We start from the raw sequence: 17816 nt of genomic DNA, 5'->3' as shown, positions 1-17816 counted from the left end.
GCCATCTGGTTTCTGTACAAATTGTAAATAGCCTTTCGCTCCCTGTATTTTACCCCAGCCACCTTTAGAATTTGAAAGAGAGTATAACCCTGTATTCACCTGACCAGAAGTCTTGTTCCTCCTGCCACCGAACTATACTAATTCCCACTATATCTAACTTTAACCTATCCATTTCCTAACCTAGCTGCCCGATTAAGGGATCTGACATTCCACGCTCCGATCCGTAGAATGCCAGTTTTCTTTCTCCTGATAACGACGTCCTCTTGAGTAGTCCCCGCCCGGAGATACGAATGGGGGACTATTTTACCTCCGGAATATTTTACTCAAGAGGACGCCATCATCGTTTAATCATACAGTAAAGCTGCATGCCCTATACTTGAACATAATACGTGTTCCAAAATTCTACAAGTGATCGACGTTATAGATATAGGTCTATAGTTCTGCTCATCTGTTCGACGTCCCTTCTTGAAAACGGGGATGACCTGTGCCCTTTTCCAATCCTCTGGAACGCTACGCTCTTCTAGAGACCTACGGTACACCGCTGCAAGAAGGGGGGCAAGTTCCTTTGCGTACTATGTGTAAAATCGAACCGGTATCCCGTCAGGTCCAGCGGCCTTTCCTCTTTTGAGCGATTTTAATTGTTTTCCTATCGCTCTGCCATCTATTCCGATATCTACCGTTTTGTCATCTGTGCGACACCGCGTCGTTAAGTGACGAGCGACAGGCGACGTGCGTTCGGAACCCACCTGGACAGAGCTGAGGCGAGCGGCCGCGGGCCGCCCTACTGCAGGAAGAGCGACTGCTTGGCGACGCGGCGGCCCTCCTCCTCGAGCGCGGAGACGACGTCGTCGGAGGCGGCGAGCGCGCGGCGCACGGCGTCGCCGCCCACGGTGCGCAGCCCCCACGCCCAGCCGAGCGCCGCCCACACGCGGATCGCCGTCGTCACGCAGTCGTCGTCGTACGAGCCGAACTCGCCCGTGCGGTAGTCCCACGGCAGCAGGTAGTGGTACTGCGGCCAGTGCGTCCGGTTCAGGAAGAACACCAGGTTAGAGTCCACCGAGTACCTGTTGGCAGACCACACACGTTCGTGTCTCTAGCTCGAGCAGTGCTCAACTAGCTCGATGTCACACATACGGCGGTGCTGTGGGTACGTAGACTTTCACGTTGCTCTCGTCGGCTCTGCAACTGGATCGTACAATCACCTTGACACGATACTTCAGCAATTTTTCTTCAGGAGAGAACGCTGTTTGCTAAATCTCACCGCAACTGACTCCTACCGCATGTAGCGAACCTTTCAAAACACCAGCGGAAAAATGCTCCTATCGGATCACAAAAAAGGCGGATTCACATCTGAATGCTCCGAATGAGAAGTGAGGCACCACCTGCCACATTCTACCTCCCACAGCTGCTTTAAAAATGTTCCCAAAAATTTTGGCCTGAGAACGTATTGGCGCTAAATTTACGAGGTGCATTCAAGTTCTAAGGCCTCCGATTTTTTTTTTCTCCGGACTGGAGTTTTAAAATGAGGCCACGTTCATTGTCAATACGTCCCAGACATGGCAGCACCGTACGGCAGATGGAATTTTACCGCCAGCGGCGAGAATGAGAACTGTTTTAAATACTTAAAATGGCGACGTTTTCCTTACTTGAACAGCGTGCAATCATTCGTTTTCTGAATTTGCGCGGTGTGAAACCAATTGAAATTCATCGACAGTTGAAGGTGACATGTGGTGATGGAGTTATGGATGTGTCGAAAGTGCGTTCGTGGGTGCGACAGTTTAATGAAGGCAGAACATCGTGCGACAACAAACCGAAACAACCTCGGGCTCACACAAGCCGGTCTGACGACATGATCGAGAAAGTGGAGAGAATTGTTTTGGGGGATCGCCGAATGACTGTTGAACAGATCGCCTCCAGAGTTGGCATTTCTGTGGGTTCTGTGCACACAATCCTGCAAGACGACCTGAAAATGCGAAAAGTGTCATCCATGTGGGTGCCACGAATGCTGACGGACGACCACATGGCTGCCCGTGTGGCATGTTGCCAAGCAATGTTGACGCGCAACGACAGCATGAAGGGGACTTTCTTTTCGCCGGTTGTGACAATGGATGAGACGTGGATGCCATTTTTCAATCCAGAAACGAAGCGCCAGTCAGCTCAATGGAAGCACACAGATTCACCGCCACCAAAAAAATTTCGGGTAACCGCCAGTGCTGAAAAAATGATGGTGTCCATGTTCTGGGACAGCGAGGGCGTAATCCTTACCCATCGCGTTTCAAAGGGCACTACGGTAACAGGTGCATCCTACGAAAATGTTTTGAAGAACAAATTCCTTCCTGCACTGCAACAAAAACGTCCGGGAAGGGCTGCGCGTGTGCTGTTTCACCAAGACAACGCACCCGCACATCGAGCTAACGTTACGCAACAGTTTCTTCGTGATAACAACTTTGAAGTGATTCCTCATGCTCCCTACTCACCTGACCTGGCTCCTAGTGACTTTTGGCTTTTTCCGACAATTAAAAACACTCTCCGTGGCCGCACATTCACCAGCCGTGCTGCTATTGCCTCAGCGATTTTCCAGTGGTCAAAACAGACTCCGAAAGAAGCCTTCGCCACTGCCATGGAATCATGGCGTCAGCGTTGTGAAAAATGTGTACGTCTGCAGGGCGATTACGTCGAGAAGTTTCGGGTGAGTAGTTAATTAGAAAAAACATCGGAGGCCTTAGAACTTGAATGCACCTCGTAACATGCAACTCACTCCCACAAGCTCTCCAAATTGTACGTGGGTCACTCCAAGAGAAATGCACATTATTTTTTTTTAAACACATCTCTTATTCTACATGTTTGAAAGTTTTACGGTGTGTAGATACATCCTTTAGGAGCAATATTTTCATTTCTGCAAATAATTTCCATCCCTCTCAACTGCCTTACGCCATCTTGGAACCAGCGCCTGTATACCCGCACGGTAAAATTCTGGACCAGCCTGTTGGAGCCACTGTTTGGCAGCGAGCATAAGGGAGTCATCATCTCCAAACCTTGTTCCATGAAGAGACTCTTTCAGTTTCCAAATGTTCAAATGTGTGTGAAATCTTATGGGACTTAACTGCTAAGGTCATCAGTTCCTAAGCTTACACGCTACTTAACCTAAATTATCCTAAGGACAAACACACACACCCATGCCCGATGGAGGACTCGAATCTCCGCCGGGGCCAGCCGCAAAGTCCGTGACTGCAGCGCCCTAGACCGCTCGGCTAGTCCCGCGCGGCTTTCAGTTTCCCAAAGAGATGATAGTCACATGGAGCCAGGTCAGGACTGTAAGGCGGGTGTTTCATTGTTGTCCATCCGAGTTTTGTGATCGCTTCCATGGTTTTTTGACTGACATGTGGCCGTGCATTGTCGTGCAACAGCAAAACATCTTGCTTTTGCCGATGTAGTCGTACACGACTCAGTCGAGCTTGAAGTTTCTTCAGTGTCGTCACATATGCATCAGATTTTATGGTGGTTCCACTTGGCATGATGTCCACAAGCAAGAGTAAAAAAAAAGGTTCAAATGGCTCTGAGCTCTATGCGTCTAACTTCCGAGGTCATCAGTCCCCTAGAACTTAGAACTACTTAAACCTAACTAACCTAAGGACATCACACACATCCATGCCTCAGGCAGGATTCGAACCTGCGACCGTGGCGGTCGCTCGGTTCCAGACTGAAGCGCCTATAACCGCTCGACCACTTCGGCCGGCAAGCAAGAGTCCTTCGCAAGCGAAAAACACCGTAGCCAAAACTTTTCCAGCATAAGGTGTGGTTTTGGATTTTTTTTTTCCTTGTGTGAATTTGCATGATGCCACTCCATTGATTGCCTCTTCGTCTCTGGTGAAAAACGATGGAGCCATGTCTCATCGCCGGCCGCGGTGGTCTAGCGGTTCTAGGCGCTCAGTCCGGAACCGCGTGACTGCTACGGTCGCAGGTTCGAATCCTGCCTCGGGCATGGATGTGTGTAATGTCCTTAGGTTAGTTAGGTTTAAGTAGTTCTAAGTTCTAGGTGACTGATGACTACAGATGTTAAATCCCATAGTGCTCAGAGCCATTTGAACCATTTGAACCATGTCTCATCACCTGTCACAGTTCTTCCAAGAAATTCATCTCCACCATTCTCGTACTTTTCCAAAAGTTCGCTGCATACCGTTTTTCTTGTTTCTTTGTGAGCCACTGTCATCATCCTGGGAACCCACCTGGCACAAACCTTTTTTAACGCCAACACTTTCAGTACTCTGCTAACACTTACTTCCCCTATCCCAACGTAGCGTGGCAATTCGTTCACTGTGGTGCGTCTGTCAGCAGTCACCAGTTCGTTAACTCTCTGCACATTGTCTGGAGTGTGTGCAGTACGAGGCCTGCTGCTGCGAGGACAATCCTCAATATTGCCGCGCCCGCTTTCATCACGTAACCGGCTTGCCCACCGACTAACTGTCTATGATCCACAGCAGCATCTTCATACACCTTTTTCAACCTCTTGTGGATGTTTCCCACTATCTCTTTTCACAGCACTGGAATTCTATGACAGCACGTTGTTTCTGACGAACGTCAAGTCTAGCAGCCATCTTGAAGACATGCTGTGGTGGCGGCACTCACGGGAACAGGTTGAAATAAGTTTGAAAACAAGCGGGAAGGATGTATCTACACACTGTAAAACTTTCACACATGCAGAATGAAAACTGTATTTTTACTAAACTAGTGTGCATTTCATTTGGAGTGACCCTCGTAACTCACTCACACCCACTAGTCCATCGCTGTAAGTCGCTCATACACATCCACTCCCACTTGCTCATTCTCACTCAGTCATTCAGACTAACCCATTATCATTATCTTTCTGTGTTTCACTAAATGTCACTGACTCCTGTTTCACAGTCACTCCCTCCCACATTCTGTCATGTTCCTACTGCCCCCTCTCACTGTCTCCGTCTTGCTCTCTCTTACTGCTGGTATCTCAGTCGTTCTTATCCACTGCTGCTGGATCTTCTCACTATCATCATCTCTCTCTTCCTTGTTGTCATAGGTCTCTGTCTCTCATTAGTACTGGCTCTTATCCACGTCCACTCTCTCCTTCTTTCTATTCCTCTTCCACTGGTACTGTCTCTGTCACTCTCTTCCTAGCTCTGTTCTATCACTGTCAACTACGTTCCTACATTCCAATGCCACTGTGTCCCTCCCTTTCTCTAACACTGTCATTGTCCCCTATACTCTTTCTATACCGCAACCACTGTCTACTACCTCTCAGTATTTATTACATTTCTGCCTCTTTCCTGGTCCTACTGTCTCCTTTAGTCTCGGCATAAGAAAGCGCGAATACATTCGCATGCAAAAATTTTGGGGGAAATTTTTACAAGTGCTGAGGAAGATTAAATGAGGCAGCCGGTACCCCACCTTTCAGTCAGAGTCTTTCAAACATGAGTGATATGGGGCGCGCCGCTATCCTGTGATCTTGTTTAGAGCGCGCACTATAATCGATTATAGTTCGCTGTCCTGGTGCGGGTGGCGCTCCGGTGGCGATTTGCTATTACGCCGCTGGCGTGTGTTTGCGGTGGCCGGCGGAAAGCGAGAGGGTAGTTGGTTTCCGGGTATTGCACGGAACGTGAAGTTCGCTCTGCCTGACCTGCTAGTGACTAGCGCTAAGGTTGTTGTGCCTCGCAATATGAGCAAAGTGGTCTGGGGCGGAGGCAACTCGCCGCTGTGCTGGCCATGCGGTGGTGGTTAATTGGAGTCGGCGGACTTGTTCTGCCTGCCTGTCTGATGTGGAGGTCCGGTGCGGTCCTGTGATACTCTGATCCGAAGACAACTAGTTGCTGAATTTTGGAGTCGTCTGCCAGGTTAGGGTGTGGGCTCGGTTGCTCGTCAGATTTTCCGCTGGAAGCTCCAGCAGCGATTTCTGAACTTCATTCTGATGTGGGACGGCGTTGTTGGAAGCTTCTGCTGTGTGTGTGTGTGTGTGTGGCTCGTTACGACATTTGTTGGTACTAACTTATTTGCTCAACTGGAGTATCTTTTGGTTATCCCGCTGAATGGGTCCTTGCCCACCCCGTCTGCTCAGCGTTACCTTTGGTGGTGCCTGTTTGCCCATTTTGAAGGAATTCACGTAGGTGGTTTCTGTTACCTGCCCGGAGTTGCGTTCATGTATGTTATATTTGGCCTAAGAAAGGCGGTTTTGTACAGTATATGCATAGTGAATTACTGCTGCTTGGTATATGTGGTCTTCTGGGACCGGAACAACACGATCTCGTCAATTTGGTTGTGTAACAGCATTTAGTGGTATGTTCTGTATTTTTTTTATCTCACTGTGTTATTATTAACTTGGTGGAATAGTCGCGTTTGGTGTCGTTAAGGCACTTCTAAGACTGTGGTTTGACTATTCATGTGCGCTTGGCTTTTATTGTTTCGTTTTAAGAAGCGAGAATTGTGTATTAAGATTTGTGTGTGTTGGCTTCCGGCACTTGTTAAGTGCGCCCGAGTTAACGCCGCCATGGTTATCACGTGCTGTTGGGATGTCATATTGTTATTTGATTTTTGAATTTTATCTTGTGTTGATATTATGTCGTGTGTTACAGAACATAACCAAGGTGCGTAAGTGATGGACAGTTGTGGGAGGCATGTCGGAGAGCTTTCAGCGGCTTATTTCGGGGACCGTTTCTAGTGGGAAGGCTCCGAAGCGTTGAGAGCTCGCTCGTCTGTGATTGCGTTGGGAGTTACCCCTGCCCTTTGGTTGTATCAAATTATTATTTTGTTATTATATTTATTGGTTGTGTGTTGCGCTTCTTTTGTTTTTTGGTGCCAAGCGTCATTATATTTCTCAAAGTTTTTTATAAAAATGATTTTAAATTGTAATGCCAAGTTAACTTATTATTGGATTTTCTCTTTTGGGTAAACTCTAAAAGCACTATTGTAAAAGGTTCTTTGATTTTATGGTGGCAAGAAGCCGTTATTGTTTTTAAAACTCACTCTTTTAACCATTTCTTAAGTTCTGTAAGTTATATGAATTTGTTGTTATTTAAAAGAGTTTAGTATTGGCAATTTAATAAATTGTGTACAGAGTCTGCTGTTTGGATATTATTGGCTGGAACTCCTTGAATAGTTGTCCTATAAGAAAATACATTTCAAGGAGCATATTCACGTTTTTTGTGCTCCGATAGGAGCATCTTTCTGCTGGTTTCCTTCTTTTCCCTGTTACAGCAGGTCAAGTCACTCATATGAAAAGAACTTAATGATTAGCAAAATTTTGATATTTTACCTTATTTTTACAACTCGGGTAGGATTTTACGAGCTAAAAAATTCCACATGTCCTTCAGTACTACAACATGGGGTTCCAAGAACGCTCCTGATGATAATGGAGACACTTCACAGCATATTTCTCCGTGCTAAGTCAATTTATAAACTAAGCTTTCGCCTCACATCAGATTTTGGGTGCATATTTTACGTATATAATTAGGGTAACTTTGAACCTTTGTATCACGAAAACAGAGATACATATCGAGAAAATATTCAAGGTTGTTAGAGATCGGGATCTTAGGAATATATCGTAAACATTTCAGACATTTGCTGTTCACAGCCGTCTTGGAATCCGCGGCTCGGATTGGTACCCAAAAACCACGTCTTCCGGGATTTCTCAGGAGCCGCCCATGAACTAAATGGTGTCTCCATAAACCTCTTAAGACGCACCACGGACCACACATGATGCAAAAAGAACCAGCCGATTTGCTTCATTTCCCTAAGCTGGAGGAAGAGTGTAATATTTATAGTCTGACCGTGTATCGCAGGATAGTTACAGTAAAACGATTCTTCTGTTGGGTATAAAAATGGTCCCTAGCACAAGGGCTATACGATACACTTGACCCTTCCTTTGTATCACCAATAGAACCCAATCAATCCCAGAAAAATCACGTTTTTATGCGCGGCGTTTTGGAACATGTTACGTAGCACATACTCTCGCTTGCTTACCAATAGAGTCCCATTATCAAGGAACGAGTTACAGGAGAACTTTCAGTTCTACATCAAGAATGTTTCTAACTAAGCTTCAGTGTAAACCACTACAGCGAACCTCGTAGCTTCAAATGAAGAAGTCACCCAAGCCCACACGACTAATCACTTCCCGCAGAATTCAAAACTGACGTCTCTATACTATAGAATATGTGTTAGTAGAATATATTATATTCTACTAACGAATACATCAATGCGTCACTTAAAATCATAAGTATATTTCAGTTCAGAACAACGTTCAAGAATTCTAGACTGGCCATGTGTTGATTAGTACCTGACCTAATGCCACTAGCACTGTTTTCTTTTTCATGTGATAATCATTATGTTTACATACGGCTCCCAAAACCGGATTTCGTAAATCAGTTTCCCAATGCCGCTTCTGGTCCGTCGTGTAAACACTCCAATATCAGTTCTGTGAATTCGGTTCCTGCTGCTTGATTTCCACGTTTTATAAATTGATGTATTTAATTTAAAGCAAAAATTCCATGTTTCGTGTAATACTGTCATCATGTACAATTTCTGAGATGAATTAAGATGTTCATCCGTAAAAATGTTGAGTCACGAATCACATCTCAGAATCTGCCTGTTGTCTGTCACCTTCCAATACTTTAAGCACGCCATTTTATTTGCTCGTTGTAAATTATGAGTACTAACAGTTGTCTTTAACTTCATAAATGTTTTATTCATTGGAAGTGATGCCACTGTCCTTTACTAATAATATCTATAGCTTCTTTTAAATGTTTCAGCTCTAATTACGTTGGAAGTGACTGCCTTGGTGACGTGTCGATTCGCACGCCTGTATGTGCCGACTGCACGTGAAAAAAGCCGAAACATGCAGTCTAAATTTTATTTCACCAAGTCCGGTTAATATTTTTATAATTTAATGCAAAATATTTTATCGCATTATACTTCACGTTATCACATTCCTCCGTCAGCAAATATATCTGCTAATGAACAAAGGCTCTGAACCTGATGACGATGTAAGCAGGTAAGAAAATAAGTCTTACTTAGCATGAACTACATTTGTCATTTAGAACAGACTTTATATTGTGATATCTTTCATTGTTCTACTCGGACTGTGGTCACAGTAATGTGTTTCGACTTCGAACAAATAATTTTCGTAAGAATGCAACACTAGCGTTTCAATTCAAAGTCCAGTTCCTCTTTTATTTTTTTTGAGATAACATTACAACTTCGATAATCGACTTTCACTGCCATGTAAATACACAGCTGTTTTTGTAACGTTCTTGTGTTGTTAGGTTACATCTTGTTTTTAAAATTTTTTGGCTAATCTGGAAGGAGTGACATTTTGTGCAGTTAAAGGGAAATAGAAATATTAGACTGAGCATGAAATTGCCTACCTCTGATACGTTTGATTGAAAAGAGACAGTCGTTGTGCTGACTGAATCAGAAGCCGGAACAGCTGATCACCAGATGCCATTTTTATAAAACAACTGACGCTCGGAAAACTAATTTTTGACCGGTCTCTTCGACCATAAATATAATAGACTGGCCCTGACGTCATTTTCCTGGCTCCAACATCTCTGGGCTAAAGTCACGTGAATGTTGGCAAAACATGGTTGTTTCGTGTTGCGCTTATGGCTGTACTCAGCGTTTTGTCGGGGTTCAAAAACGGCTCTGAGCACTATGGGACTTAACTACTGAGGTCATCAGTCCCCTAGAACTTAGAACTACTTAAACCTAACTAACCTAAGGACATCACACACATCCATGCCCGAGGCAGGATTCGAACCTGCGACCGTAGCGGTCACGCGGTTCCAAACTGACGCGCTTAGAACCGCACGGCCACACCGGCCGGCTTTTGTCGGGGAAAATTGCATTACATTTCACGTGTGTTTCTATGACAGTGCAGATGCGTTTATTGAAATCTGCTGAAGTGACTTTTATATGTTTTTTACACTTGAAATAGAGTATCACGTAAATTAAAGTATTGAAAGTGATGCCTGTAAAGTCAGACTCATATTAAATTTTGGAAACTATCTGTGATAATTCGGTTACAGAAGTAAATATAACTGTTTCTCGTTCCTACTCATAGGTTCCCTAAGGATGAAAACCGAAGGCAGCTTTGGATACAGGCCCTGAAACGGAAAAACTTTAAGCCATCGGCATCGCCTTTTTGTATATACAAGTGAGATTATAATAAGGTAAAAGTACCTATAGTTGACACCTGAAGAGAATTTTTTCTACTTTCTAATACTATCAAATAAATGTAGGCTCCAAAATTATTTTCTGAAACTTCAAAGTCTCACCTTTCATCTAAAATATCATTTTTTTAAAACTGATAGTTTAAACTTTTGTAAAAATAGTAGGAACTGAACCTTTGAAGTGCACCTAAAATTGATACTCTAAAATGGACCTGCTCCTAAAGTCGACAATTTTGGCACCTATAGTTGACATAATTCCCATATCCCATTTTCTTTTATAAAGTGACTAGAGCTCAAAACGCGGCTAATCCAACATTTAAAGTTTTGACACGAGCCCACTCTTAGTGTTTAAAAGAATTTTTACGACATTTTACTTTAATTGATAGTTTATAGTAATTTCGTCCCGCTGCCCACCAGAGGGGCCAAAGAGAAGCCAAAGAAACTCGCGCAGGGTTGGGGTTGTTTTGGGGAAGGAGACCAGACAGCGAGGTCATCGGTCTCATTGGATTAAGGAAGGATGGGGAAGGAAGACGGCCGTGCCCTTTCAGAGGAACCATCCCGGCATTTGCCTGGAGTGATTTAGGGAAATCACGGAAAACCTAAATCAGGATGGCCGGACGCGGGATTGAACCGTCGTCCTCCCGAATGCGAGTCCATTGTCTAACCGCTGCGCCACCTCGCTCGGTACCAGAGGGGCGTTCGATGTATTTGTTAGATTTTATAAATGATACTGTGGGCAAATCCAGGTCAAATGTAGTTCTGCCATAATTTTTCGCAAATGAAAAAGGAAGCGTTTGACAGTCAATTGAGAAATGTGGGTAAAATACGATACAAACATAGGATGGCAGACCGCTGATTTGAAATCCCGCCACGTTTTGCCAACAGTCACGTGGTTTATGTTGGAGCCACACTAGCCCTATAGCTTCTGCACAGCAAGGCCAGTCTACTAGTATCTATGGTCGAAGACCGGTCTAGAAAAAACGGCTTCAATCTTTAACATGTAAACACGACAACAGAAAATGGTTTTAGAAATTAGGTTTTCGTCTTCCGAAGTTGTGCCGTTTGTAAACGTAGTGATTGCGGAGATGCTGGTGCAAAGAAAGACTAGTGATACGGAATTTTACCTTACCACCTCTCTTCCCCTTGCCGGTCAAATACTGGTAGTGATAATTTTCTACCACCAGGAGTGGAACTGGTTTATCTCTGAGACGAGAGCCAGCGCAGAAGCGGAGTTGGGTGGCCCTTTTATACACCGCGGGAAACCAACGGCGCGTGCGCCAAAAATCATCCTGCTGCCACTGCCACCTAATGCAAAGTGAAAGTTCAGCACGTCGGTGGTAAAGGCGCAAAAACGATAATTCCCTACCGAGTATGTGTGGCACAACATCCCGATCCTGCCAGTCGAGTCAAAGACTGTCGTTTTCTAATATCAGATAAACGAGATTCCACATTTTAATTGAAGAGTAGCCCTTGTCTCCATTTACAAAAATATCTGTCAATCTAATTTCAGTTGATTCCCGTAATACAGAGACCCAACAGTGAGACAGAGGAGCAACTATGAGACACAGGAGCAACTACCAGTTTCTCGTCATATATCACTCTGTGTCTCTCGGCGAGAGAGTGAGTGCTCCACTACCGCAATTTTATTGAATTGTAGAAATCGTGTGTGATGACAGTGTTCAACAAATATGTTATGAACGGTGCGAAGTGTCTGGTCAACATACGTTTTCCCACAATGGAAATGGATTTTGTAAATACGAGAGTTCCTTAATTATAGATTACGTTTAACCGAGCCAAAGCAAACTCTAATCCTGGCTGGCGGATAAAACAGACTTCTAGTGCTATATATTCTTAATGTCCGTCCTATCTTTGTAGATAAGCTCCCAGTATATGGCGTAGTTTGGGCCACAGCTCTTGTGCCAAAAAACCGCGCCCGAGTATGGGTAGAGCCGCGATTCCTTCCACGCGCGAGACATCTGTCGCTCGTATTGAACTCATTGCGCACGAGAACACTGTACGGGCGTCTCGCTACCCGCCCGTTGACTGGTGCTGCTTCTGTCAACAGAGTCTAGAATTATTTCGAAAGAAAAGTTAGCGAGCGTAACAGCTGCTGCCGCGAATGGCTGAACCAGTACATCGTAATAACATGATGTCGCGCGTGCACTCATTAGGTTTTGCAGTTTGCCGTGACTCTGCAATAAACACATGTTTTTTAAGCCAGAAAGAGATTTTGGAAGGTCAAATGGAAGAAACTTCTCGATAACTCACCTATCACTATTTTTTTTTTTTTTTTTTTGAAGGATAATGCGGGGCGCATCAATCCAGTCAGAAGACGACGACATTATTCTTCCTGGCATAATTATTTTAGAATTTGTGTTCTATCAAAGACCTAAAGTAACTGTGAGAATCTTGAAGTTTGGTTTTTTCTTAGTACTGGTATGTATTACTCTTTAGGATTCGTCAGTTACATATATGACAGTAACGCTTAAAACATTGGCATAAATGACCAGTTTCCTAGACCCGATATTCTTCTAACAAGGGAACCTCCCCGTCGCACCCCCTCAGATTTAGTTATAAGTTGGCACAGTGGATAGGCCTTGAAAAACTGAACACAGATCAATCGAGAAAACAGGAAGAAGTTGTGTGGAACTATGAAAAAAATAAGCAAAATATACAAACTGAGTAGTCCATGCGCAAGATATGCAACATCAAGAAAAGTATGAGCTCAGGAGCGCCGTGGTCCCGTGGTTAGCGTGAGCAGGTGCGGAACGAGAGGTCCTTGGTTCAAGTCTTCCCTCCAGTGAAAAGTTTACTTTCTTCATTTTCGCAAAGTTATGATCTGTCCGTTCGTTCATTGACGTCTCTGTTCACTGTAATAAGTTTAGTGTCTGTGTTTTGCGACCGCACCGCAAAACCGTGCGATTAGTAGACGAAAGGACGTGCCTCTCCAATGGGAACCGAAAACATTTGATCGCAAGGTCATAGGTCAATCGATACCTCCACAGGAAAACACGTCTGATATATTCTATACGACACTGGTGACGACATGTGCGTCAAATGACAGGAATATGTTGTCGACGCACCTAACTTGTACACTTGGCTAATGGGTAAAAAGATTTTTCTACCTTGCTCGATTTAGGTTTTCTTGTGGATGTGATAATCACTCCCATCACTCGCATCGGACGGACAGATAATAATTGCCTGAAAATAAAAAATTAATCTTTTCACTGGAGGGAAGACTTGATCCTAGGACCTTTAGTTCCGCAGCCGCCCACGCTAACCACGGGACCACGGCGCTCCTGAGCTCATACTTTTCTTGATGTTGCATATCTTGCGCATGGACTACTCAGTTTGCATATTTTGCTTATTTTTTTCATAGTTCCACACAACTTCTTCCTGTTTTCTCAAGTGATCTGTGTTCAGTTTTTCAAGGCCTATCCACTGTGCCAATTTATAACTAAATCTGAGGGGGGTGCGATGGGGAGGTTCCCTTCTAAGCTGCCGGTCTGCGAAGTGTTAACAGCATTTCAAGAGCGTGTGGTAAGAGGTAGGCAGGACTCACTTATTCTTGACGGAGAGTGACCAGATCTGCTCGCCGCTGTTGATGAGGCCGGCGACGTGCCAGAGGATGGCGAGTCGCAGCATCACCGCTATGACCATGGCGGGCACTGGCACGTCCTCCCACACGAGCAGCGGCAGCCACAGCGGCAGCGCCACCCCCAGCAGCAGCGTCAGCGGCGCCCAGTACCTGCGCCGTCCCGTCCACAAACAACACTTCTCCTCTCACAGTCGCTATTCATACAGTGAGCTGTCTTCGCCTTTCAAGGCGTTTGATTGTGTAGATAATTACTCTCATAGAAAAACTCAAGTTTTCTGGAGCTACTGGTTTTATGGAACAGTTGGTTTGAATAATACTTTAGAAACGGAATGCAAAATGTTGTGCTGACTAATTCAGACAATATCGGAAAAGCAGATAATTTTAGTGACTAGGAGTGGGAGAAAAAAAGTCAGAAAGGGAATCCCACAGGGCTCAATTTTGTGCCCACTCCTATTCCCTACACATGGTGACCATTAATAAAACCATCAAACTGCAGAGACAAGTTCCTGGTTGGAAATGGAGGGAAAAAGGTCCTATGAGCATGTGTCTGGAAACGGAAGGTGTATTTGCGAGAACAACAAATCGTCCTGGAGCAAAGTGCAAACAAATATCCACATCACAACAGATGTTCAAAGTGATCTCCTTGAGATGCAATACACGCGTTCGCAAGTCGGAACATGGACTGCCACACTCTTTCGAATCTATGCAAGATCCATCACAGTTTGAGAAGAATAGTGATGCCCATACCTACAACATTAGAGGGAAAAATGACATTTATTATCTTTTGTTGAAGTCACAGAGGGAATCCCACAGGGCTCAATTTTGTGTCCACTCCTATTCCCTACACATGGTGACCATTAATAAAACTATCAAACTACAAAGACGAATTCCTGGTTGGAAATGGAGGAAAAAAGGGCGTATGAGCATGTGTCTTGTAACGGAAGGTGTATGTGCGAGAACAACAAATCGTCCTGGAACACAGTGCAAACAAACATCCACATCACAACGGATGTTCAAAGTGACCTCCTTGAGATGCAATACACGCGTTCGTAAGTCGCAACATGGATTGCCACGCTCTTTCGAATGTATGCAAGATCCATCACAATTTGAGAATAGTGATGCCCATACCTACAACATTAGAGGGAAAAATGACATTTATTATGTTTTGTTGAAGCTGTCAGTGGCTGAGAAAGGAGTGTAATATGCAGCAACAAAAAGTTTTGATCATTTGCCCAATAACATAAAAATCTGACAGTTATCGAAGCAATTTTTAAAACTAATTTAAAACGATTTTTCCTGGACAACTCCTCCTATTCCACTGACAAAGTTCCACACAAAAACTGGTAGCCAGAAAAAAGGATAGTTGCATGAGTAGGACTAAAAATAGTAATGTGTTCATATATAATAAAAGCAACCATGTGTACGTATCCTGTAAACTGACCAGTTCCACAGTCTTTCGATAAAAGTATCATTCAAATGATCTATGGAAATAACTAACTACAAATAACGTCGCGTAAGACAAAAATAATGCAGAAAGTTCTGCAACATAATTATAAAAATGTAGACAGGGCAGATATTTCTCTATTTAGAGACATTAACAGAATTCCATGAGGTTCAATTCAAGTTCTACTACTCTTTAAACTGTACGAAAACGACCTGCCAGCAAATGCACAGCAAGCCGAGTTAGTTATCTTTGCACATGACTAAAGATTTATTGTTAATTCCAATAGACATCCGGCAGAAAATCACGTTGTAAGTAAGAGCTTGAAGAAATTCACCAATACCACCATTTTCATCATCATCATCACTGTAATGATTGTAATCATGAAGGTTGCCAGAAAAAAAACAACGTCTATGTATGAATATCAGCTGTAAGTCTTGTAACTTAGGTGGAGATGTACAGTGCAAGCCGCTCAGACCATTAAAAGGTCACATACATTGGGAACTTACTGATTTCACGCTCACTGATTGCAAATTTGAGGTAAAAAGCGATGTAGTCTTGAACCGTCCTTAAGTAAACAGCTCCCAATGTCGGATATAGAGGTCCTCATACATCAAGCAAGGGAGAGTTCCAGACAGAGAATAGTTCAAGACGCGGACGAGTTGCAGACAGCCTTGGATAAATAGGCCGTACCCTAGGTGCGGCCGCAACGAAGACTTACCAGTGGAGAGGCCAGACTTACATGTAGTTACTGAGGAGGAGCAGCAGCCTTTCAAGTAGTTGCAGAGGCAACAGTCTGGACGATTAATCTCATATGACATTGCAACATTATCCAACATGTACTTGCTTGCTAATACGCGTGGCTGAAAGCAAGGGGAAACTACCAGCTTTATATATGAAATATGGGTAAAATATTACGAGATTAAAATAGCCTCTCGTTCGCATCCTTGGCGAGAGAATAGCCAAAATAATGTTATCAGGAAAAACAAAACTGGGGTTCTGCGTGTCGCAGCATGGAATGTTAAATCTCTTATTCGTGGAGATAATTTAGAAAACATAAAAGGCAAAATTGGTAGGCTCAAGTTAGACATAGTGGGAATTAATGAAGTATGGTGGTAGGAAAAATAGAACTTCTGGTCATGTGATTACTGGTTGACCAACATAAAATAAAACAGGGAAAATACAGGAGAAACTCTAGTAATGAATACGAATATAGGAATTCAGATGAGCTAATATGAATAGCATAGTAAACGCATTAACGTAGTAAAAGTAGACACAAAGTTAAACCTACTTAAATAATACAAAATTATGTGTTTACTAACTTTGCAGATCACGAAGAGAGTGAAAGAATGTGTTATGAGATAAAACATATTATTCAGATAGTTAAGGGAGGCGATACTTTAATTGTAATAGCGGACTTATCTGACAATAGGCAAAGGAAGAGATGAAAAAGTAGTCGATAAACATGGACTGGGGGAAAAGAATGAAAGAGGACATCTCCTGGTACAAATAATTTTGCACTGAGAACAATCTAGTCATTTCAAATAGCTGATTTAAGAATCATGAAAGTAGGCTATAAGTGGAAAAGACCTGGTGACACAGGAAGATTTCGAATAGATTGTATAATGATCAAACAGAATTTTCGAAATCAAATTTTAAATTGAAAAACATTTCTAGCGGCAGATGATGATAATTTATTGTTTATGAGCTTCAGATTAAAACGGAATAAATTCCAGAAATGTAGGAAAATAATGAGATTGAAGCTGGATCAATTAATAGAACCAGAGATTGCCGACATTTTAAAAGGGAGTATTAGGTAACGATTGATTGAAACAGGGGAAAGATATACATTAGAAGACAAATGGCCTACTTTGAGGGGTGATATAGTGAAGGCAGCAGAGGATCAAATTCGTATAAATACAAAGCTCAGTAGAAATTCTTGGATGACACAAGAAGAACTGAATGTAATTAATGAAAGGAGAGAACGGAAAAGGGCAGCAAATGATGCTAGCAAAAGAGAATATAGACATCGCAAAACTGTGATTGACAGAAAGGGCACAACAGTAAATCAAGAACGTTTATAGGAGAAATGCAAAGCTATAGAAGCTTACATGACTAGGGGCAGCATAGATGCCACCAACTGGAAAAATAAGCAAACCTTTAGAGAAAAGAGAAGCAGCTGCATGAATATGAAGATCTCAGTTGGCAAGCCAGTACTATACAAGGAAGGGAAGGCTTGAAGGTGGAAGGAATACATCTATAAGAGCTGTTCACAGGAAACAAACTTGAAGGTCATATTATTGAGAGGGAAGAGGAAATACATGAAAATAAAACACGAGATACGATACGGCGAGCAAATTTAACAGAACAATACAAGATCAAAATCGAAATAAGCCCCCTGAAATTCCGTCAGAATTATTGAGGTTCGTGGGAGGACATACCGTGTTGTTGTTGTTGTGGTCTTCAGTACAGAGACTGGTTTGATGCAGCTCTCCATGCTACTCTATCCTGTGCAAGCTTCTTCATCGCCCAGTACCTACTGCAACCTACATCCTTCTGAATCTGTTTAGTGTATTCATCTCTTGGTCTC

The 17816-nt window shown here is 43.4% G+C and overlaps 1 protein-coding gene across 1 annotated transcript in view; it reads right to left on the bottom strand.

The window, feature by feature from the left end:
• The window catches only part of LOC126162711 (acyl-CoA Delta-9 desaturase), a 127855-nt gene that overhangs the window by 11831 nt on the left and 98208 nt on the right, over positions 1 to 17816 (bottom strand). The window contains exons 5-6 of the mRNA XM_049919369.1: positions 13750 to 13935; positions 747 to 1064 (exon numbers count right to left, since the gene is read on the bottom strand). Coding sequence (XP_049775326.1) covers positions 782 to 1064; positions 13750 to 13935 — 469 coding nt within the window. The 3' untranslated portion in view covers positions 747 to 781. The remainder of the gene's footprint in view (positions 1 to 746; positions 1065 to 13749; positions 13936 to 17816) is intronic.

Source organism: Schistocerca cancellata, chromosome 2 (assembly GCF_023864275.1).
Source record: "Schistocerca cancellata isolate TAMUIC-IGC-003103 chromosome 2, iqSchCanc2.1, whole genome shotgun sequence".
NCBI classification, from domain to species: Eukaryota; Metazoa; Arthropoda; class Insecta; order Orthoptera; family Acrididae; genus Schistocerca; species Schistocerca cancellata.
Note: the sequence above shows the minus strand (reverse complement) of the source record. Positions and strands in the feature narration are given on the sequence as shown.